This window comes from Pseudorasbora parva, chromosome 11, assembly GCF_024679245.1.
Source record: "Pseudorasbora parva isolate DD20220531a chromosome 11, ASM2467924v1, whole genome shotgun sequence".
Classification (NCBI taxonomy): Eukaryota; Metazoa; Chordata; class Actinopteri; order Cypriniformes; family Gobionidae; genus Pseudorasbora; species Pseudorasbora parva.
Window position 1 is genome coordinate 28760547 of NC_090182.1, and position 24655 is coordinate 28785201.

Below are 24655 nucleotides of genomic sequence, written 5' to 3' on the forward strand. Positions count from 1 at the left end.
CGCACACACACACACACACACACACACACACACACACACACACACACACACACACACACACACACACACATGCACACACACACAAACAAACAAGCACACACACATACACACAACACAACAGCAGCCAAATTACTGCAGAGAAAATGAATACGTCCAACCATCCATAGCAACAGGCCAGTCCCACTAAACACACATACTTAAGCACACACAACACACACACACACACACACACACACACACACACACACACACACACACACACACACACACACACACACACACACACACACACACACACACACACACACACACACACACACACCACTATAATATCGACATGCCTAATCAAATAAACACACACTAGGGCTGGGTGGTGTGACAGTGTATACCATGTGACTCTAGACATGCCCGTTGGTAAGGGGTTTGCTGCTTTACGCTTCTCATTCGTAATAATTAGATTAAAGAAGAAATTGTGTGAATATACACAGCCAGTTGTGTCCCAACATTCACTCTCAGAAAAAAAGTTACAGTGGAGGTACAGTTTTGTTCCTTGGGGAATAAAATGTTTAACTGGTCCTTAGGGTAAAATTATACCATTGTTTTCCTCAGTTTGGTCCTAGTGAGCCGCTGTCCTGCAGAGTTTGGTTCCAACCCTGAAGACATCTATAGAAGCTCTTATTGAGAATTAACAAGTTTAGATTTTGATGTTTTATAGAAAAGGTTTGGTCACCATTATGGTGATCAGTGTTTCCTGGGCAGTTTGACTTGGAAATTTATGTGAGGTTGTTACAGTGTTAACAAAACATAATTATTTAAAACAAAATAAGCCATAAACAAAATGAATCATGAAGAATAATGTTTGAATAAACTCATCACTGAATAAAAATATTAATAAATAATATTCACCAATAATAGTTGCTTGCCACAGATCAGACATTCTAAATATAGATTTTTGGATTTAGACGCACACAGATATCAACAATCAGCACATGAATCTCAACAATAGTGACATACGTAATGCTGCAATGCATGCTGGGAGACACATTTTATACTGTGGTGGCTTAGTACGGTTGGAGCTAAACTCTGGAGAACATAAACTCTCTAGGACTGAACTCGCCTATCCCTGACTTAAGGTACCACCCCAGTGTCGGCTACTTGTACCTTGAAAGGTACAATTTTGTACTCTATTTTTTGACAGTGTAGCAAGATGATAATCATATGTTTACAGGTACGAGTGACATAATAACCAAACTAAAATATATGGTATTTTACAATACAATTAAAAGTGGTTCATCAAATAAAAAAGTACTCAAAACTGTCTTGATTTTTTAAATTGTTTTCCTGTAGAATCTTTTAGTTTCATTTTTTTTTTTTTTTGCACCGCTGACAGACTTATTAAATTATATGAATAATCTTACAGTTTGTGTCTATTCCATGTGAGCTGTGAGTTTCAAATAAAAAGAGAAAATAATGTAATTGCTCATATTGCCCACTTCTAGCAGACTCTCACAAACCCTTTCCCTTTTTTTCTGCACATCTTTGGAAGTGCTGTACACATGGAGAAGATGACAGGTGAGCCAATGATGGGTTTAAACACTTAAATCTCAAGATTGTCTCTCCGAGGCCTCACCATGCTAATTTTCTCCTCATTCATCTGGCTGCAACAGCACCTGATTACAGCAGAACAAATGCTGTTTACAGCAGTTGGCCGTGTCTGCTGTGTGTGTCACAAAGGGATATTAGGCGGTTGAGTTTAACCGAGCTAATTATTCAACTGTCGAGGCACCTCACTTGACTGTGAATTCCACATATGAATCAACTGCACATTTACAGTGTGCCATTATGTGGGCAGAGGGAGCAATTCATATGGCATTTTCAGCCATTTAATATTCAAGTGTTAGAGACTAATCACATTGTTATCGCGACAAGTACATCAATGTGCGTGTGTGTTGACAGGCTCTAAACAGATCTGCTTTACAACACTGCTCACTTAATACTGAATTTCTTTATATGTATGAGATATTTATGTCTTGACTTCTCTATATCTAAGAGAAGGGAAGACAAGGGAAGACCAGAGAAAATGAGACAAGATAACAGAGAAACGTTCAGAAAAGAAAAAGAAACAAGACAAACTGAAATGGGTTGAGGAAAAGACACCGTTCGTTTAAAAAAGAGAGAAGAGAGGACACAAAATGGCAAACTGACACGAGTAAATGAAATGATCATAGACATGCCGGCACATTTTGAGACAAGGAGCAAACAACATGAGACAAAATAAAGCAAGACGAGACAAAACTAAGAAGAGAAGACAGAAAAAAGACAAGTAAAATGAGACAGGAGAATATAAGTCCAAGCCAAAAAAAGAAAAGATAAGTGATAAACGGATATAAGTCAGGGAAAGTAAAAAATGAGACAAGACAAAATGAGAAAAGAGACCTGTTAAGTCAGAATGAGACAAGGAAAAACAAAACAAAAAACTCAGACGAGAATTGACGAGAAGAAACAAAATGAAACTAGAGAAGCGACAAGTCGTTGTGTTTCAAGACAAGGAGAGCAAACGAGATGAGACAAAATGAAGCTAGACGGGACGAAACAGGAAGAGGAATAGGATGAGAGAATATATGAGACAAGTCAAGAAAATATTAGATTCGAAAATAAATAAAACTTACTGCAAACATGTTTTGAGACAAAACAAGAGAAGATGAGATGAGACGAGAACAAAAAAGACAAGAAGAGAAAGTGCAAGAAGAGACGAGAACAAATGCACACACACAATCCCATTCTCCCTCTCTCCCTCTCGTTCTCGGTTTCAGTGTAATGTGCTTTACTGGCACAATAAGTAATTGTACATTGGTGTTGCCAAAGCATTAGTAGCTTAGCTGCATATCTGCGTTCTTTCTTTCTGCCGCTGATGCAGGGAGTTTGGGCCGTCTGATTTACAACGCCGCTTGTCCTTCATTCACCCAGACACCTCCACAGAGACACGGGAGACTCGATTCAATCTCCCACTGACCTTCATTGTGAAGGACGGAGTGCTAGAGAGGTGCAAAGAGGCAAAATGCATAATCTAAAAAACACACAAATGCTTTCAGTGTGATTGAGGACGCGTCGTCCTAACAGATCGCCCCAAAAGCGTGAGGAACCTAAGTAGATCAGTCATCTCTTTCCTAAAACAGCTCCGCTTTGGCTCAAACCGAACGGAAGAGCAGCGGAAGTTAATAGAAGGTGCTGAAAAAAAGAGTAAAAGTGCGAAGAGGTGACAGAGTGAAGGAGTGAGGCTGCAAAAACAGCATGTGCTGTGGAGGAGCCGAGGGAGCTGCAGCTACAGAGGATGTGATTAAGTTGTAAATACTGTCAGTGTAAAGGTCAATCACTGAGTTTACAACCGTCAGTTGATCGAGAAAGAGGCAGAGATGAGAAAGAGACAGAGAAAACGAGAGAGGACGTGTGGGCTTCGCTTCGCGTATCTGAGATGGAAATCAAGCGACACCCTCATCACACAGAGCTTTACAACCATCTGCTCACACACATGCTTAATAGCGTGCACATGACACACATGTACACACACTCTCTTCAAGAGCTACGTCTCCAAGCCCACGGGAACTTTGTCATGCTGCCCCCATTAGGGATGTGCAAAACGACATATTTTCATAAACCACTAGTCGGCATGTTGTCTGAGAGGCGTGATGACCTTAAGGAAGGCCTGTATAATTACACTGATTTAGAGGCTGAAAGCTGAAAAGGTTGAATATTCCAAAGTTTTTCAACTATACTTAAGACGTAATGCCTTAAAGGCATTTACACAAACAGTTATTTGTCTTTAAATATATATAAAATAAACTATGCAACTATAATTGGTAAATATAGCATCTGGGTCTATAACATAAAACTGACAAATTGATAAAACCATACATTAGCACTAAACACACAGGCCTTTCAAAAGATGTAGAATTTGTTAACATTATTTATATTTTTGAGCAGTAGACTGTATATGGTAGAGGTAAACAAAGGTAAAAAAAAAAAAAAAAAAAAAAAAAGAAGTGATGTCAAGCCGAGGTTAGGTCAGTGCATTTCAAGAGGTTAATGCAAAAACAAAATAAAAAAGTAAAAATAAAAATCGAGTAAATCATTATAATGGGAACATCACCTACATCAGGCGATATATATATATATATATATATATATATATATATATATATATATATATATATATATATATATATATATATATATATATATATATATATAAAGAAATTAAAAGGAAATAAATTTATTTTCTTTTCAAGTAATATTTAATATTTTGATGGTAGAAGTTGAATTTGCTTTAACTGACTAAATTAGTCGACCTCACCAAGCTATCTTGACTCATTTAAAGCCCCCTACACACACGCCAACACACACCCTCTAACTCAATTTAACTCATTCATCATCATACAAACACTATGAAAGAATGTTTACAACCAGCATATGCAAATAAGATTAGAATCATGAATCACATGTGTTGGCTGATGATTTGCTCCTGTGACGCACACAATAAAAAGAGAGCAGAGAGGAACAAACCCTTAAGAGCATCTCAAATTCGCACATCTGTGTCATCACAAAAGCTCGGGAAGCGTGGATGCTGTGCTCTGGGGTTAAACGTGCTGTGTCTCGCCCACCTACGCAGCCGGTGCCCGGCTGAGTGTGTGTGGTACCTCGAGTGTCCAGCAGGGGGGGCTGGTGACTGAGTTACGGGGAACGGAGAGCAGGGAGGGGAGGGGGAGGGGGATGTCAAACAGAGCTGGATACCAGAGGAGGGAAAATGACGGGATATATTTTTGCTTTAGATTTCTGATTTTTCTGATGGCTTTGGGGGGGGGGGGGGGGGGGGGGGGGGTGGTGAGCTTTTTAGAGACTCAGAGACGAGCAGGGAGGTCTGTCGACCGCCAGGCGTGCGGATGACTGCAGGAGTCTTGTACACTGTCTCTTCTCCTCTTTTCTCCTCTCCACAAGCCTCACAGCATGCCCTGCATGTGTGCATGGCCTCTGGCTAATAAAAAAATCGACCAGAAATGACCATAGAGACTGCCCAAATACGCACACACACACACACACACACACACACACACACACACACACACACACACACACACACACACACACACACACACACACACATCTAATCTACACACAATGGCAATCAGATCAGTTGTAGGTGTGCATATACACTGCAAAGTTAGACGTGATATTTTGGTACGTTTATTTTCCGACATGTTGCGGCTTGATTTTCCATCGAGAGTTTCTACTGGACCCATGTGTTTGTGACACAGAGCAAGTGGCTGCATTTACACTCCGGACCTTGTAAATGAAAAATCGCCACCTATTGCAACAATAATAGAATTTGTTCCTTACCTTTCCTCCACACTAATGAGATGCTAATGAGAGCCCTGGGCGGCAGGGTTAATAGAATCCATATTTTCAATTAAAATCTCCCTCTCTCTATATTCCTGATGGACGGCGTCTTCTTCGCTACAAACAGGCCCCAACTAAGCGAGGTAAACAGAGCCAATTAAGTTTCGCCATCTCTTGATTACTCTATCACTCTCACAGTTAGTTTTGTGTGATCAAGTGAGCTGTCATCAGACATATGGCTCCACAACAGACCCGGAGCCTATAAAACTAGCTCACTACAGGAAGAAAGAGATGGAAAGCGAGGGGACGCTTAATCCACTCTTGCTTCTTCCAAAGCTGAGATTCTGTCTTTAATTCTACATCGGCTTGCAGTGTGAGAAGCGCTGTGTGTGTGTGTGTGTGTGTGTGTGTGTGTGTGTGTGTTTTGCTGAGGTCAGCTGTGAATGTGTGTGCCCCTGGACTAAAAATCCTCCAAATGCACCGTTATCAGTTCAGTCCGGCCTCGAAGTGATTTAGGAGTCTTGATCAGTGGCGGCTCAGTGCTTGTAGTCATTGTGTATTCAACCAAAAGCACACACTTACAGTTAAATTAAACAGTTTCTATCATCAGGTCTGCTATTATTATCTTTTCACCCTTCTCGCAGTATTCTTCACCTCTCTAGTCAGGTTTGTTTACACAATCTCTGAGGCGCATATGGTGCAGGAATAAACAGATATCAAAGTGCATTGCGCTTACGCATGCATACATGTTTGTGCATGAGAGAGAACAAATAAAACATTGAGGAAATTCTATATGTTTTGCGTTTCGTTTCTTTGTTATTTCACAAATTTAAACAAAAAGCACGATGGCTCACACACAACAAGGTTTCACACACAGTTAACAACGAATGACAACTGTCACCATGGAAACTTGAGATAAACAGAACACTAAATCAGACCCGTAGCACAATCCCAATATGCCACGAGCTCACCAAACATCTCACTTATGGGTACTAGCAGACACATACGAGCATCTGAGAGATCAGTTTCAGTTAGACAGCTGCAAACAACCTGCCTCAGGCACTCCCACCCTGAACGTGGTCGGCATTTAACCAAAAAAAAAAAAAAAAATCATTAAAAAAGCAGTAAAAACAGCAATTTTCTAATTTACTTCACAGTTCCCTGGAGACACAGCACCCCAGCCCCCACCCCCAAACTAAACATTCCTCAATTACTCAGCAACAACGTAAGTGCTCACTTTGTTTTTTATCGCCAAAAATGCAAATTTGATCAAATTTGGCAATTTAGTCCGTTTACTCTGGGAGGTAAATTAGGCTAAACTGCAGGCTTGTAAATATTGAAACTCGCACACGCATGAATAATTAAGTGAGAGGGTGGAAACGCATCAACCAGAGGCGCATCCATTCGCCACCCTAAGCCGAACGTCACTCATCCAAACTACCGTCAAGCCACATCAATCTAAAGTGCCAAGCGTGTCTCCCAAGACCTACAAACCAACATGCAGACAAGACGTTAGCAGCTAAAAGGAATAAACAGAAGAAACACGAGCTCTCAGATGAATGGATGCCCGTTATCTGTGATTTCCCGACTGCTAGAGGCACGCAAGCGAGGGTGATTGACATTGTTTGACGTCCCTGTTGAAATGCCCGGTGTGAATTTTCACGTTGTCTGCTTTGGTTGCTGGTCCGATTTGTGGAGCAGCACATCCATGATGTTCACCAGAAGAAAAAAAAAAACTTAGTCCTTCTGGAGAAGCCGGTTGACCGGAGAAGTTTTTAGCTAGCTAAGAAGCCTCCAGCAACCAAAACACAACTCAAGTATTTTCTTCTGCAACCTTTCACTGTTTAGTAGCATTCTCACACACACACACGGTTCTGCAGAGCTCTTACCGGTCTCTTGAGAGAGGGTTTTAGCTCTGCTGCTGGTGCTGCCTGAGTGATGCATTGCTCCTAGCGCGAGTCTTCCCGTCGTTTCTCCTCCTCTCCTCTTCTCCGAAACCGTCAGACGCGGTCCCCTGGTGATCTCTCTCTCTCCGGGAGGCAAGGACGAGGGGCTTCACAAGCCACGCGCGTGAAGCGGTTGTTCCCTCTCTGTCTCCGTACGCCCTCTCTCACACAACTTTGCACGCGCGTGCATACGGCATGCGGCCACTTTCCCCCTTCCTGGACGCACGGCGCTCTAGTCCACAAACCGATGGGAAAGCTCTTAAAGTACGGAAGAGAAAGACGGACGAGGGAATGAATGCCGGAGAAAGGAAACAGAGTTGCTGTCAACCTCTCTGCGAGTGAGGAGAAACGAAGGCAAAGGGCTGTTCCATCCTACATCTGCACATGACTGGAGCTCCGCACAGACTCTGAGCTCTGAGAATTATACAGCATCGCTGCGGAGCATGAGAGAGAGAGAGAGGTGCGGGAGAGAACAAGAGTGCGGGGGAGCTCAAAAAGAGAGAGATAGAGAGAGAGAGGGAGAAAGAGGAGGGGTGAGGATGGGGGAATGTGACAAAGCATGTTCATCAAAGAGAGAGGAGGAGAGAAAACGAGATAGATCGCGCATGTTTCCTCCGTCTAGCCGAGATGAGAACGTGTCAAGCCGTGTTACAGAGAAAACGGACGGTGCACAGACAGACAGATTTTCACTTCTTTACATGGAAGAGTATCCCTTTGGAGGGGAGGGCTTTTAGCATCAAAGGCGCTGACACAACACGCTGAACTAAAAAGCATTGGCGTGGCTAAAAATACATAACCTTGTACCGCCACGCTTTCACGCAAACAACACTGGATATGTGAATATTAGATTGGGGATCTGGCAGTCGCTCGGGGTCTGGAGTGAAGAACATGATCTGATACTGAAACACGCTGAGCCAGAGTGCTGTAATACACAAGCCGGAGAGGCAAGCTTTCTTACGCCTCGCACACACCTTTGACAGAATACGCACTTGAAATTACCTCCCAACAAAATCCAACCACTGCCTCCGTGATGATATTCTTTATTTGCATTAGATGTCGCCGCAAACAACTGCATGGGATGGATACATAATCAGAAGCGCGGTATGGGAATACGATGCGATTTAGCCCGAAAAGTTAAAGTCACTATAAAATGGCCCTCTCATTTACTGTGTAGTAAAATATTTAACAGGACATTCAATGAGAGACAACAAAACTTGGCTGCATTTACACCATAGGCTTCAATTGAATAGTTTAGCTTTATCTCCAGGTCATTACATTTAGAATTCTAAATGAGATTTTTTTTATTTTTATAAAGAATTGCATAGTGAGATTACATTTTAGAAATAGATTGTTTGTGTGAATTATCTTTCTCTGTGCAGCAACTCTATATAGTGAAGCTGTGAGATTAATGTTCAAAAACGGCTGCATTATCACTTCGTTGCAGAAATAAATAAAGTAGATTTCAGTAACAAAGCTGTAATTTATATATTTTTAAAATAAAATATTAGAGCTGCTCTCGGTTAAAGATTTTTCTAGTCGACTAGTGGTCATTCATTTAAAGCAGGGGTCTCCAAACTCAGTCCTGGAGGGTCACTGTCCTACAGAGTTTAGCTCTAACCCAATCAAAAACACCTGAATCAGCTAATCAATAGCTGTGACTCATTTCAGAAGGCTGCGTCCTCCGCAGGTCGCATTCGAAGGGTGCATACGTCATAAGGCCGTCTCATTTTAAAAAAGTGAGTAGGACACTCCAAATGCGACCTTCGAATGCGTCCTTCTTTCACAGGAATTGGGAGTGTGCATGAGGTGTATCCTTCACGGCTGGAGACAACCCACAATTCTTTGCGTCTCTGTTAACAACCGTAATTTTGTTTAATATTATATGAAAAAACGGCACCACCGCCAGATATACATGCGAGCGTAGGTGTGGTGTTAAAAATAACTTGTTCAAGCTTTTTTTGTTATTTTTTAAGCTCTATTACCTCAAACAGATGGTTTTGGTAAACAGTATTGCAACTGTTTAGTGCATTTTAAACGTTTAGAACAGTACATTTCTGTCAAGACAAGAAACATTTCATAGTCATTTTCAAGTTATAAATAATTTTCATTCATATAACTGCCGTGAGAGCGCAACGAGGCTGAACTTGTTGGCACAGCAACGTGACACTTCCTGCCCGTGTGTCCTACGAAGGAAGTCTCGTTTAATCCTGATTGAGGACACTCCGTATACTGCATTCTACACAGGACGTGTCCTCCGGAGGACGCAGCCTTCGAAATTTAACGAAATGAGACACAGCTATTGTCTTTAGGCCCTAGTAAGACATTGATTAGCTGATTCAGGTGTGTTTGATTGGAGTTGGAGATAATCTCTGTAGGACAGTGGCCCTCCAGGACCTAGATTGGGGACCCTTGATTTAAAGGGTTAGTTCACCCAAAAATGGAATTGATGTCATTAATGACTGACCCTAATGTCGTTCCACACCTGTAAGACGTCCGTCCATCTTTGGAACAAAGTTTAAGATATTATATATTTTAGTCCGAGATAGAATCTAAGTGTATGCACACTATACTGTTCATGTCCAGAAAGGGAATAAAAACATTTTCAAAGTAGTCCATATGTGACATCAGTTGGTTAATTCGAATCTCTTGAAGCATCGAAAATACATTTTGGTCCAAAAATAACTAAAACTATGACTTTATTCAGCATTGTCTTCTTTTCCTTGTTGGTGTTCAATCCTCTAATAAAGATTCGAACGATTGTGAATCAGTGATCAAACTGTACGTGCATTGTGCACCCGCCTATAGGTGCATGTTACTAATGTGCCCTTTAAATAACACAAACAATACTGCATTTTTTAGGTCAATACTGCAGGATTCAGTTGGTTAACGTCACAGTCTGTTTCAGTTGCCTCAAAGTAGCAATGTACCAACAGTGCCTGAACACACCTCACTTTTAAACCAGGATGCACATGGGCAAACAGTTCCCTTTCGGGGAACTCGAGCTGCGTCGAAACACTGTGAGAACGCCTCTGCGTTAATGCGTTGTGAAGCGCCTGTAGAACCATTCCATCGGAAAATCGATCGATCGTCGGCGTGATGACGTCATCGAACGGAAGCTATAAAGCGTCCGTGAAAACAAACAGGAACTAGCTTCTGTGCCTTCAGTAAGCGATCTGTGTGAACCTGTCTGTCTATTTGGTGTTTTTGTCTGTCTATTTGAAGAGTTTTTCCACCCTTTTTGTTAAATATTCCTATATATTAACAAAATAAAGAGAAAAAAGAATAGATAGAGATTATGGCGAGTGAAAGCAGTTTCAAGAGGTGTGTTCATCCCTGCCCACGCTACATCACGGGTGGGGATACACACTCTCTTTGTGTAGCCTGCTTGGGAGCGCAGCATGCCCAGGCATCCCTCGAGGGGGCTGCTTGCGAGCATTGTGAAAAGTTACCGCTGAGAACGCTGCGCTCCCGCCGGGCACTCTTCGAGGAGGGTGCCTCGGCTCGTGTTCCCCGCGGCTCTGGTCCCGCTGCTGCCGAGGCAGAGCGGAGGCTGCAGTCGTGGGGTTCACAATTGGATGTTGCAGAGGGGTTAGAGACGGGCGCTGCCTTATCTCTGCCCTCACCTGCACCATCTAGCGGCTCTTCTCGGGGCATGGAAGCACGCATGGCGGTTTCTTCCCCCCCCCGAGAGAGTCGCCGGTGCTTCAACTGTCCAGCTCTGAGGAGGTTTACTTTAAGGTTGAGGCCGGTTATGCACTCGAGGGTCCCAGCTTGGGACTTGGCCATTGTCTTGCGGGGCTTGTCCGAGCCTCCGTTTGAACCCTTAGAGGAGGTTTCGGACAAGTTCCTCACCCTCAAAACTATCTTTCTTTTGGCCATCTCATCTCTCAAAAGAATAGGAGATATTCAGTCCCTGTCAGTAGGGCCCTCATGCCTAGAGTTTGCGCCTGGGATGGTAAAAGCTTTTCTGCATCCCAGGCCGGGTTACGTCCCCAAGGTTCCTACGAGCCCACGGGGCCCCATTACTCTCCAAGCCTTCTGTCCTCCTCCTTTCATGACGTCAGACCAGGAAAGACTAAATCTGCTGTGCCCTGTTAGGGCGTTAGATACGTATGTCCACAGAGCTGCCCTGTGGAGAAAGACCGATCAATTGTTCGTCTGTTTCGGGGCCCCTAAGAAAGGGGCTCCAGTATCTAAGCAGAGAATGAGCAAGTGGAAGTGCAGTAGCGGACACGCCTATATTGACATTACAGGATTACATAATCTGACAATATGTTTACCCCTTGAACTGGTTAATTTAAAAGAAGACATTTCAATCTTTTTGTCTGTGAGGCAAGTATACGCTGCGTTTCGGTTCATTTTTGTTACGTGCTGCTCAAGTTCACTGAGATGGCAGATCAAGCGCACCCTGATTGTTTTCCTTATTTTACAAAAGTAGAACAAAAGAGTTTACAGGAATAAAATATATAGACCTTTTACAGTTTGCATTACTCCTGTACGACCAAAAATGAAAGAGTATTTGAAGTAAATGCAAGTGATCGCACCGGCACTATTACGTATGGTATGCAAGAGCTCTCTCCACACAAACAGAAATATGCACCTATATACTAGTGCACATTTATCTAGATTATCCTAAGAGCAAGTAGACTTGTAAAGTTGCTACTCCTTACATGTTTTAAGTGATAAGCCATATTTGAGGTTGATGAATTATGTGCGAATGTTTGGATTTCCTGCTATGAACGATCTGTCAGTCACAGGTTGCGTGATTTTGCCACTTCCTATGTATGTTTTATTTTTTTAAATCTGCAACTAAACGACTAATAAAATTTTGGTCAACCAAGCCTCTTCTAGTCGGCTAATGGGTAGTTGACTATTAGGGGGCAGCCCTTTGAAATATAAATTAAAATTTACACCTCAAAAGAAGGGAGCTGTGAGTTTTTGTGCAAACACGTCTGCTTCATAATCTGATATTTAAAAAAAGTTATGAATAATTGGAAATTTGTGGGTAAATGTGTTTTCCTTGGATTTGTGGTTGCTTGGAATACCAATGGAAAACAGATATACGTGTTTAGACGTAGGTCAGATGTCCAGATATCAGATATGTATCTGATTTAAAACCACATTTGGAAGTGACTCACAACGGATGCAAAAAAAAAATCTGATCTTGTGCAGATTTTTATCTGTTTACATGTGTGCAACAATATCTGATGTCTGTCAGATAATAGTAAAAATCTTATTTGTTTGTGCCAGTGTAAGCAAAGCCCAGGAATTAACTGAATCATGAAAAGTGTCCATTGCATACTGGAATTAGGAGTTTACAGTGGACCTCCCAGCACCCTTCTTTTGACTAAGTGGAGGTTAAAGTTGATGAATCCCAATGGTAATGTTTAACTTTCAAATCATTTTTTTTGCCATTATAGCTGTAACATTTATTATATTTTTCCGATAACCTTTAACACCTTTATGATGTTAACTACTAGATAGATAAATCACCCAAAAAACGAAAAGTGATCTGAACATGGTGAAATTTACTCACCCTCATATTGCTCCAAACCTTTATGTCTTCTGTGAAACATAACAAGATACTTTGAGAAATGAGTGAGAGTAAGTGATGACAAAATTTTCATTTTAGATGAACTGTCCCTTTAAATTTACATTTAAGCATTTCACAGACATTTTTATCCAAAAGTGGCTTGCTTTCCCTACAGTTTAAACCCTTGTTGTAGCTAGTGCCATGCTTGACTATTGACCATGTGAGCTTACAGGAATGATTTGCAGCTGAAACAGAGTTAAATCAGTACATTATATAATGGTAAGAGTGTAAAAGGGTGGCATTGCCAAAAAATAAATAAATGCTTATAAAACCTTTTGGTTTTTGACTAAAATTATTAAAGGCAAAATGTCCCCTTAAAATACTGTTATCATTTTCATTATGCTTTTAATGTCTTAATATTGTTTCATTCAGAGGCAAAGAAAGTGATTACATTTTGATGAAAGGATATGAAGACAAATATACATTTATAAATAAAAACAATAAAACTAGCAATGTGTATTCAATTTTGATTTCATATTGACTTTACAGCTGCCCAGCTCAGAGTTCAGACCGAAGACAAGAAATACAATTATATAGTATAGTATGGAATAATAGTATAGTCTGGAATAATAGTTTAGTATGGAAATGGCATTCAGAAAGAATCCGGCCATGGTTCTTCCTGCTCGGTCCAACAGAGGGCAGGGTTACAGATCAGCATCCGCCTCATGTTATTCAGCCTGGCTTAAATGTATCCTGGTTCCAATCTTGCCTGCTTCCTGTGTGAGTTACCCACACACATACACACTCCTGCAGAAGTGGCTATATTTGCAACGCCTCTATATTTAGAGCTGTTTGACCCTTCTAGATTGGACAAAGAGCCAATCTACTCAAATGACTCTCTCCCCTGCCCTCTCTGGGCTCACAGTACCGTAGGGAGGGACTGGATCCTGTACATATAATAAGCAATCTGGCCGCACACAAACATGAACCCACCCATAGCGAGAGCTCTAATGAAGAGAGCAGTTTTGGAAGGCCACACTGCTGGAAGTGCAGACAGCTGGATGGATTCATCTGTGCTTGGTCCATATCTGACTCCCCTCACATTGTGTTCGTAATTACAGAGAACTTATCAAACAGTGTTTTATCAGTGTCCACTCTTCATTAGTGCTATTGCAATCGCTGTTAAGTGTGATGAAAGATGAAGCCTGAAACAAATTAACTGTGGAAAGGCATAGGGTTCAATACCAGTTAAGCTCAATCAACAACACGTGTGGCATAATGCTGATCACCCCAAAAAAAATAAAAAATAAATTCTCTCTCTCTCTCTCTCTCTCTCTCTCTCTCTCTCTCTCTCTCTCTCTCTCTCTCTCTCTCTCTCTCTCTCTCTCTCTCTCTCTCAAAAAAAAGTTAAAATCTGAGTTACAATGAACACTTACAGTACAGTGGGTGGTGGGTTAATGAATAGGGGCACATTCAAATTAAAATACATGAACATTTTAACATTCAAATACTTTCGGTTAGCTAGTATAGCCGATTTTAAAACAAAAATAGTTAGCATTATTTTAGTTTGGAGCTATATTTTAAAACTGTTGTAATGACAATGTAATGTCCCAAATCCCAAAATTATGGTTCTCGTCCTTTTTGACTTAAAGGCCCCCCTATTGTCCAACACAATATTCAATGGCCCCTTGAAGAGTCATATATTAAAAGGCATCAGTATATTAAATTAATTAACCACAATCATATCTGTGATTTCAGAACTATCAAGAGCCATATGTTAAATGAGTGTACCCGACATTAAACAAGACTTTATCTTAAACAATAAACCAACAGTTGAATAGAAAATAATGAAAGAAATATTCATTTTATACATTAATTGTATCTTCTATTAGCGTTTTAAGTTTGTTAATTTAAAAATAAATTTTTAGTCATTCTGTGGCCCCCTTAGAAGTGTGCTGCATACCCCATTAGTGGGTGATGCCCCCTGGTTGAGAACCACTACCCAAAACATATAAATTAATTCAATGTTATATAGCTTCACATTTCTGCTTTTAAATGTTTCAAATTTGGCCCAATTTATTTCAATTGTAAGTGCTCATCGTAACCTTGATTTGTGCTTTACTGCAAACAAAAGAAAAGGAAAAAAAGAGGGACGAGTCCAGTTTTTAAATTTATTTTTTATGGTAATCAAAAATATGCTACAAATGTTGCAGACTAGACTTAACTTTTTATTAAATGTAGAATATTTCTTCATATGGGTCAAAATGATTCAATGCCAAACTATTGAATTCCCTGAAGAAACAGATTCAAGCAGAAGAAAATGCACTAAAGAGGAAGAATTTCTTTGTATAATCGTTTCTTCTGACCTCAGTAGAACAGCACCTGTCTTCCCTGAGCTGTGATGCGGAGCAGCGACCGGTGTGCGGAGCAGTAGATATGGACGATGTTGGCGTCCAGTCTGAGGCTCTGTAATCAATGCAGACAGAGCCTTCCTACAGTATTAAAGGCTATTCAGCCTAAAGGCTTCCGACCCGCTGAGCTGAAAAAGAGCACGCACTTACACCTCTCAGCTTAAATATACAAAATGCATGCAGCACTCAAACACACGAATATAACCTTCCACCTGACGGCTCCAAAGACCACGCAATCCATCATTATCAACGGATGTGGATGCACACACTCACTCATTCGCATGTACACATGCTTACCGCACATAACTTGTTTCTAAAAGAACCTCGACAAGTATTGCAGACCTATGATTACATTCATAATGTCTTATAACCAAAATTCCACATTGTCTGGTGACGTTTCATTCGTTTTGGGCCTTTCTCTTTCCTGTCTCTCCACCTTTCAAATGACTGGATCAGCCTCAATTAATCCCTGTCTGTGATTGGCGAACAAAAGATAGGAGAATTAAAAAAGGATTACTGTGCCTAAACTGCGACTTACTTTTGCTACCATTGCGACTGTTCACGGTTTGACCAAATGAAATAGTCTTTTTAACACTTAACAGTTTTGACATTTTTGGTAATTTTGACATTTAGATTTGACTGAAGGGTTGTTCACACCAAGGATAAGGACTATAAGGTTTTAATAATCATTCTAATTCTATGAAAATTAGGTAAGTCAACACCACAATTATGACGATAAGAGGAATTATATAGTTAGAATGACTTTCAGAACAATTATTTTCCAGCAGATAAATGACAAAAAAATCAGAATATAGCTGATTTTAAAAACCTTGAGCATTTACAGTGAAAGATGAAATAACTGCAGTAACGTTTTTAAATAGAAAATGCACTTGCGCCCATGGGAATGCTGGTCTGAAGACGAAGAGCATTCAGGCACATTGTTGGGGCGTTGCTATTTTGAGGCAACAGAAAACGCGCTTACACTCTGCTTATTACACACACAGGGATGCGCAGAAGCACACAAACATTTTTAAATATTACAAATAAAAGGATTCCTCTCTGGAGAAGCATTCAGTCTTTCCGTTTGCAAATTCTCCAGTGTAAATAGCCAATCCAAAATGGTGCAAGTGCAACTGACTTTTAAAGGGAATGACCAGTTGAGACTCTGATTGGTTTATTGCACGTTATCCCCAAATCACACCCGTGTGATTAAGAGATTAGGTAAAACCATTTTAGACCATGCAGCAGGAAATAAAAATAAAGTCAAATAAAATCCTTCTGACTTTAAAGGTCTGAAGCATTTACAAGTGCAGATGATGTTACACTTATAATAAGCAGATTGTTATTGTCCCTGGAGTGGACATGAATACAGTCATCATACCTCTCTCGTCTCAGTGCGTGCACTTAATCTCTCTGACGCGCGGTGACGATCTGATAGCATTTAGCTTAGCCCACTAAACCCAGTTCATTCACTATGGTACCAAACAGAGATCAAGTTAAAAGTACCAAACACCTCCATCTTTTCCCTATTTAAATACAGTTACACGAATAGTTGAACGCTCAAATATGGTGACAAAATAAAACGTGGCGCGTTTCTAATCGGATTAAAAAGGAGAACTATAATGTATGGCAGATTAGCACTTCTGAGAGTACTTCGGCTCGGCGCAGTAAAAAGTCCCGGCCGAAACATCTTTCCTCACACCTCCCCCTCACTCTCTCATTTCTGTCAATAGGGGGAGATGTGAGGGAAGATGTTTCGTCCGGAACTTTTTACTGCGCCGAGCCAAAGTACTCTCAGAAGTGCTATTCCGCCATACATTATAGTTCTCCTTTTTAATCCGATTAGAAACGCGCCATGTTTTACTTTGTCACCATACTTGATCGTTCAACTACTTGTGTAACTGTATTTAAATAGGGGAAACGTGGAGGTGTTTGGTACTTCTAACTTGATCTCTGTTTGGTTACATAGTGAATGAACTGGGCTTAGGGAGCTAAGCTAAATGCTATCAGATCATCACCGTGCGTCAGAGAGATTAAGGGTGCTTTCACACCTACCTTGTTTGGTCCGGAAAGAGGTAGTCTCGGTCCGGACCAAACAGAACAAAGGTTCGGTTCGTTTCTTGTGTGAAAGCATTTTCTGTATAGTTCGGACTTTCAGACCATTTACAGGAAGTTCTGGTGTAGGATTAGTGAAAAAACACAGATTAAACTCACTGCACATGTGAGCAGCAGTGATGGAGCGCGCAGCATTTTAACCAGAACCGCTTGTGTACTTATGTCAGCTCGCGTGAACAGCGTGCTCTGCTTGACTATATGAGTTTCGGTTTATTTATGAGACCGCTCCAGTTCATGTGCAACGCAAATGATCACTCCGTCACGGGATGTCTGCTATATTATTTATTTAAGCTTATTTATTAAATTCATGAAACATTTATTAAAATTAAGATACAAAATAAAGCTTTCTACAAAACAAATCTTAATGTCTTTGACATATATTGCACATCTGTGCACGTTTCATAATCAATTTAGCCTAGATGAAATTTAAAAATAACATTATAATATTTAAACATAACTATAAAATAAAATACATTGTTTGGCTAAAAAGCCTATCTTTTAGGAGCTCCTCCTTTCCTGTCGGCGCCGATAAAATGTTTGCTCAACGAGGACGTTCATTTGGTGAATTTGCCTCGAGTATAGTTGGTGCTGCAGATAGTAATGCCATAATATTAACAGTATTGGCAACGATGCGTCTGCTGTTCATTCTTGTCAAAAGTTAGCCGCTGAATTGACAACACACTGACGTCAGACGCACGTCCGCTAACAAACCAATCAATGTTAAGATGCAGCCCACATAGATGATGACGACAGGACGCCAGTGCGTCATGTAAAGTTCTTTGGTGCGCTGACATAACTGCAATGTGAAAGCAAACCAAAACGAACCAAATGTCCAAACACGAACTTTGGTTCGGACCTTAGTGCGGACTTTCAGGTGTGAAAACGCCCTAAGTGCACGCACTGAGACGAGAGAGGTATGTATTAACTCATTTTAGTTAAGGGAATAACATAGTTTAATATGAAAAGGCAGTGAAGTATCCCTTTAAGTTAGTTTGGTATTTGTTAAGTTTATGCATTGGATAGAATTAAGGGATATATTGTAGAATATGCAGAATAAGTAATTAATATTTGCTTTATAAGTACTACAGTCAATGTCCTGTTAATATGAATGCTAATAAGTAACCAGTTAATAGGGAGACTTAGACCCTAAACTTAAGTATTACCTATAGTTATCTTTCATAGTGCGAACAGGATTTGGGCTCAATAAAAAATGTTAATTGTAATTTTTTATAGAATATATGGGCATGCAAAGAGAAAAAATAGTTTCTCAATAAAGCAACATGCATAAACTGCTTATCAGCATATGCGCTCATTGTCACAGTTACAAACAAAATGGCTTGCTTCTTCCATAAGGGTGTATGGTGTCATGGCATCTTAGTTTCCAGGTACGCCATTAAAGTGGAACACACACTATAATTCTGTAGAATACAACCAATCAAATGATTACTTCAAAACTGTTTCTATTTTTTTTGTGCCATATGCATCAGACGTTCAGATAACAGTCCATGATGTCTGAGGCTGAGACTAGCTCAACCCCTGATGTTTAGCTTATACTATGTTTTATCTAAAAAAATAAAAAAAATGTTAAATAGAGGAAATCTCAATAATATAATTGGTTCTGCGTTTCAGTGTACAAAGCAGCCTCATCCTAGTCAGGGTCATGACAGCATGTAATAATTTGTGGCACCATTCCACGGTGACATGGTGTGAAAGTCACACAAGCAAATGGCACCAGTCCTGGTCATGTGGTGATAAAAAAGAAAAAAGCAGAGAATCCACATTCACTAGATTTAGTTGAAAACAGAATGGGTAGTGACTATAGTATCTATGGCTGCTGAGTAAGAGCAGGACAAGGTCAGACAACGAAGGGTGGAACAATTCTGTGAGTTCCATCACACTACGTTTACATCACACCCATCCCACTATCTCACTGTTCTTTCATCTCTCCATTCATCTCTCGCCCTTTTTCCTCTAGCCCAGGATGAGAGGAAGTGAATGTGAATGAGCTAAAGGAGGTCTGGGATGGGCAGCGAAAGGACCCGTGGGTTGAACACAGCCATTTGTCATCTGTTGAAGGCTTAAGAAAAGACTAGTTAACCTTTCCTGGGAAGCCCCATGGGAGCCTACCGGCAATGAAAAAACCCAGAAAAGTATCAACCAAGAAAAATATTCTTGGGGAAAATAGATGGCTGATGCTCAGAGACCCATGTACCTTGCAAAATGCTGCACTAGGCACTTTTGACATCTGGGTCGCCTCTACTCATGAGCAAGGACAGAAAGACAGATTGCAGCCGGCACTATATGTATATATGTAGAGATTACCTAAAACATATTTCCGAATATAACTATGAATTTATTGGTGTCACTTCAATGTATTTATGTATACTGGTATTATTAGTGTATGGACTTTAGAATACCATCACATAAAGTGTATTTGCACTGCACAAAAGTATTCATGTCTAAAAGTGCATTTAACAAACCTACAAAAGATGTCTTAAACCAGCTTAAGTCAGTTTGCTGGTCTCCCAGGCTGGTCTGGTTGGTTCTAAAAGAGTGTTGGGCACTTTAGCAGCTAAGACCAGCACACTAAGCTTAGGCTGGTTTAAGCATTTATTTTCCCCACAGCATTTACACAAGCTTTGAACAAACACAGCAGACGAACACATCAACACTCTCATTTGAAATGACTTATGGGTCATGTAGTCCTGAGAGTCTAGTCAGGTAGAAGTAAACTAACGTGTAGGTCATCATTGAGAAACCAGTTATAGTGGCTAGCTTTAATCGCCGTTTGCCAAATCTGCCTCCAAGCCTGTCACTCAAGGAAGTATTGCCATGGCAACAATGCGAGTCGGCCAATCATGAGCACACAGCAGCGGGAAGCTAGTCCCAAACAATTATGAGAATGACACTGAGTCAAAACAATATGCACATATGACTGGAGGCAGACCATCTTCTGTTGTAAAGCGTCACGTTAGTAAGAAATATCGATACAGACAAACAGATGGCGATAAAGATTTAAGATACACAATCATTCATAATCACAGCTCTCAAATTTTATAAACAAACATTTCTTCCTCTGTGAAAACGACTGACAGACAAATAACTCAAATGTCCCGTAACATATAGAGAAACGTGACTATGGAGTGATGGACAGAAATGCTTGACTTGCTATTCCGGTTCACCAAAGTTGGATACACAGTATGTAATTTTTGCTGTCCTTTATGATTGTTGCTTGTCAGATTGTATAATGTGAACCAATGAGATAGGTAAAAGCCAAAGTGGAGTGTGCAGCATCAACAGTCTTTTATGCCATAAAAGATGTTGATGCTGCACACTCCGCTTTGTCAGACTGTATAATATACAACTTAACTAAGATATCAGTCACAATTGACAGCATTGACTGGGTGTTTTAACTCACCAGTCTGAGTACGTTCTATCATACTCATTTACAAATGAAATTGAAATGATACCACAAAAAACAAACCAAACCACTTTAGAAGTAATGTCTGGTACACTCTAAAAAATGCTGGGATAAAAACAACCCAAGTTGGGTTGAAAATGGATGAACCAGGCAACCGGGTTGCTTTAAGCAAGTGAATGGGTTGTTTTAAAACAGTGATTGGGTTAAATGTTTGCCCAACCTGCTGGGTAGTTTTATTTACCTCAACTGTTGTAAACTGAACCTAGAGTTCACTCACCTAAAGGATTATAAGGAACACCATGCTAATAGGGCTGGGCGATATGACGAAATATATCGTCTGGACGATAGAAAATCTCTATCGTTTTATATAAGGCTCTATCGCTTACGCCACGATAAGGCGTTTATGGCAGAATTTTACGTCAAGATGCACCTCACGCCACGGCATGCCCATGCACGCTGCAATACATAAACAAACATGGAGGAAGACGGTAGTAGATGCGGTTCAGACCAGGGTAATTCTCAGAGTAATTATGCCAGAATAGTGGCATAAGCGCTCAAAACAAACTTCTGACACAGACGCTGCAACGGGCTTTTACGCGTGGCACACCATATAGCCATATATTGAAATATTTTAATGGCAGGTGTAGGGATGGCGAAAACTAAACATTTTCTTGACCGACCACCGAGCCTCATTAGCCGGTTGAAACCGGTTAACCGATTAGTTTAAAATATGCTGCGCTATTTGAAATAACAGCCGCGAGCCGCGCTCCCTCTGTCTCTCTCTCGCTCTCTCACTCACACACACACGCGCTGCCGCCTCCCTTCCACTCACGTCACTTTTTTAAAATCCCCCACAGCGCGAAACACGAGTCCCGCAAACGCGCCGCAGAGGAGCTTGTTTGTAATCAGAGGACAAATGGCTCATTAGTTTCGAAATGGTTTGGGTACAAGGTGATCGCGTTGTAAATAAAGGCATTTGTCCAGCGTTAGAAGCTCATTTGAAACATTGCCGCGGCTCATTTAAGAAAATGACAGCTCCGAAGAGGCTGCTTTAGTTCGAGGTAGTGCTAACAATAATAAAGAAAGACGATCAACACCTTATGTGTTACCGCTGAAATGAAGATGTAATATATTTCCAAATGTAAGCCCATCTTAAGCGAAATGTACGTTTCATACTGTCTTCTGCCCTGGCTCTAACCTCGAGTGTTTACTTTTTGCAAACCTTGTGAGCGCGCAAACCCAAACGCTGTGACCTCGCGCCAAATGTTTTTATTGGTTTATTAAGTACAAACAGGCGAGTTATGAAAAATTGAGTGCGAGGGATATGTTCAATCACACAAAAAGATTTTGGAATGAGACGGCCACCTGTAGTAGCGTTTAGTCCACTGTCTATAATAGCCTAATTTAGAGATCACTTTTTTATTTATTTTAACCGACAACTTTGATCGGTTAACGTTGATACGGTCAGCCATCGGTCAAACGGTCATCGGTTAACATCCCTAGGCAGGTGTTAACTTTACCAACAGTCTTGCTTTAAAAAAAAAATTCTACATAAAATAAAAATGTAGTCCATACTACTTTTATTTGTTTTGTATATCATTTAAAACTGCATTTCCACATTGCAATTTTGTATAGACTATTCATAAACTGAATTAACAGAAAAATTGCTATATCGTTATGTATATCGTTATCGGGATATCAAATGAGCTATATCGGGATATGAAATTTTGGCCATATCGCCCAGCCCTACATGCTAATATTGTGTTTGACCCCCTTTCACCTTCAAAACTGCCTTTAATTCTACATGGCATTGATTCAACACGGTGCTGAAAGCATTCTTTAGAAATGTTGGCCCATATTGATAGGATAGCATCTTGCAGTTGATGGAGATTTGTGGCATCCACATCCCGGGCACGTTCCACCACGTCCCAAAGATGCTCTATTGGGTTGAGATCTGGTGACTGTGGGGCCATTTTAGTACAGTCAACTCATTATCAAGTTCAAGAAACCAATTTGAAATGATTCGAACATTGTGACATGGTGCATTATCCTGCTGAAAGTAGCCATCAGAGGATGGGTACATGGTGGTCAAAAAGCGATGGACATGGTCAGAAACAATGCTCAGGTAGCCGTGGCATTTAAACAATGTCCAATTGGCAATAAGGGGCCTAAAGTGTGCCAAAAAAACATCCCCAAACCATTACACCACCACCACCAGCAGCCTGCATAGTGGTAACAAGGCATGATGGATCCATGTTCTCATTCTGTTTACGCCAAATTCTGACTCTACCATCTGAATGTCTCAACAGAAATCGAGACTCATCAGACCAGGCAACATTTTTCCAGTCTTCAGCTGTCCAATTTTGGTGAGCTTGTGCAAATTGTAGCCCCTTTTTCCTATTTGTAGTGGAGGTGAGTGGTACCCAGTGGGGTATTCTGCTGTTGTAGCCCATCTGCCTCAAGGTTGTGCGTGTTGTGGCTTCACAAATGCTTTGCTGCATACCTCGGTTGTAACAAGTGGTTATTTCAGTCAAAGTTGCTCTTCTATCAGCTTGAATCAGTCACCCCATTCTCCTCTGACCTCTAGCATCAACAAGGCATTTTCGCCCACAGGACTGCTGCATACTGGATGTTTTCCCTATTCACACCATTCTTTGTAAACCCAAGAAATGGTTGTGTGTGAAAATCCCAGTAACTGAGCAGATTGTGAAATACTCAGACCGGCCCGTCTGGCACCAACAACCATGCCACGCTCAAAATTGCTTAAATCACCTTTCTTTCCCATTCTGACATTCAGTTTGGAGCTCAGGAGATTGTCTTGACCAGGACCACACCCCTAACTGCATTGAAACAACTGTCATGTGATTGGTTGATTAGATAATTGCATTAATGAGAAATTTAACAGGTGTTCCTAATAATACTTTAGGTGAGTGTATGTTGGAAAAACAAAAAACAAAAAAGCATCACAGTATTACTGTAATATGTTTAATTAATGAACATTATTAATATGTTTAATGAATAAAAATTAAACAATAAACATTTATTAAATTACTTTAAAGGTGCACTATATCATTTTTCCGCTCGCTAGAGTTCGCCTATGCAAAACAAAGGCGTAGTTTGTAACGCAGATATGACGCAATTGACAGGCGACTCCTTCAGACGTCCCGGCTCCCTGGTTAAAATAGCAATTTTTTCAAGATTTACAAATAGTTGGAAAATGTTATATATTGTAAGAACTCAACTAAACAAAATATAATACACTGACCTGGTGGTTTTTTAATATTTTGCTACATAGTGCACCTTCAGTGTTCACATTTTGATTATTATTGTTGCCTATAGTAATTATGTGTCTGATTTTTAATTTTGGGTTAATTTTAAGCCAGCAATAAAGTAATTTTTAACCTCTTAAACACAGGACCATTTTTGGGATTTCCGCCTGGATTTGGACTACCGAAATTGAAAAGCTTCCCATACACACATACAGTGGTCTAAGTTCAAAATGTTGGTGTCATTTTACAGGAAACCCTTTGAAGTTACATAAAACACTGCTAAAAGTCATAAACATGTAAGTAACTCAACGTGGGTTGTTTTTTTAGGTGTATAAGTAAAGACAGTTACAGTATACACCTATCAGGCATAACATTATGACATGTGAAGTGAATAACACAGATTATCTCTTCATCACGGCACTTGTTAGTGGGTGGGATATATTAGGCAGCAAGTGAACATTTTGTCCTTAAAGTTGCTGTGTTAGAAGCAGGAAAAATGGAAAAAGATATGGATTTGAGATTTGACAAAGGCCAAATTGTGATGGCTAGACAACTGGGTCAAAGCATCT

General features: G+C 40.5%; 1 protein-coding gene across 5 annotated transcripts in view; it reads right to left on the bottom strand.

Moving 5' to 3' along the window:
* tenm2a (teneurin transmembrane protein 2a) overlaps nt 1–24655 on the bottom strand; it is a 429404-nt gene that overhangs the window by 194296 nt on the left and 210453 nt on the right. Inside the window, exon 1 of one of the 5 annotated variants that reach the window (XM_067457753.1) lies at nt 7281–7821. The exons of 3 other annotated variants lie outside the window; for them this stretch is intronic. In XM_067457753.1, the coding sequence (XP_067313854.1) occupies nt 7281–7335 (55 nt within the window). In that variant the 5' untranslated portion in view covers nt 7336–7821. Of the gene's footprint in view, nt 1–7280; nt 7822–24655 lie in introns of those variants that run through there. One more of the 5 variants, XM_067457755.1, reaches the window with a different exon arrangement.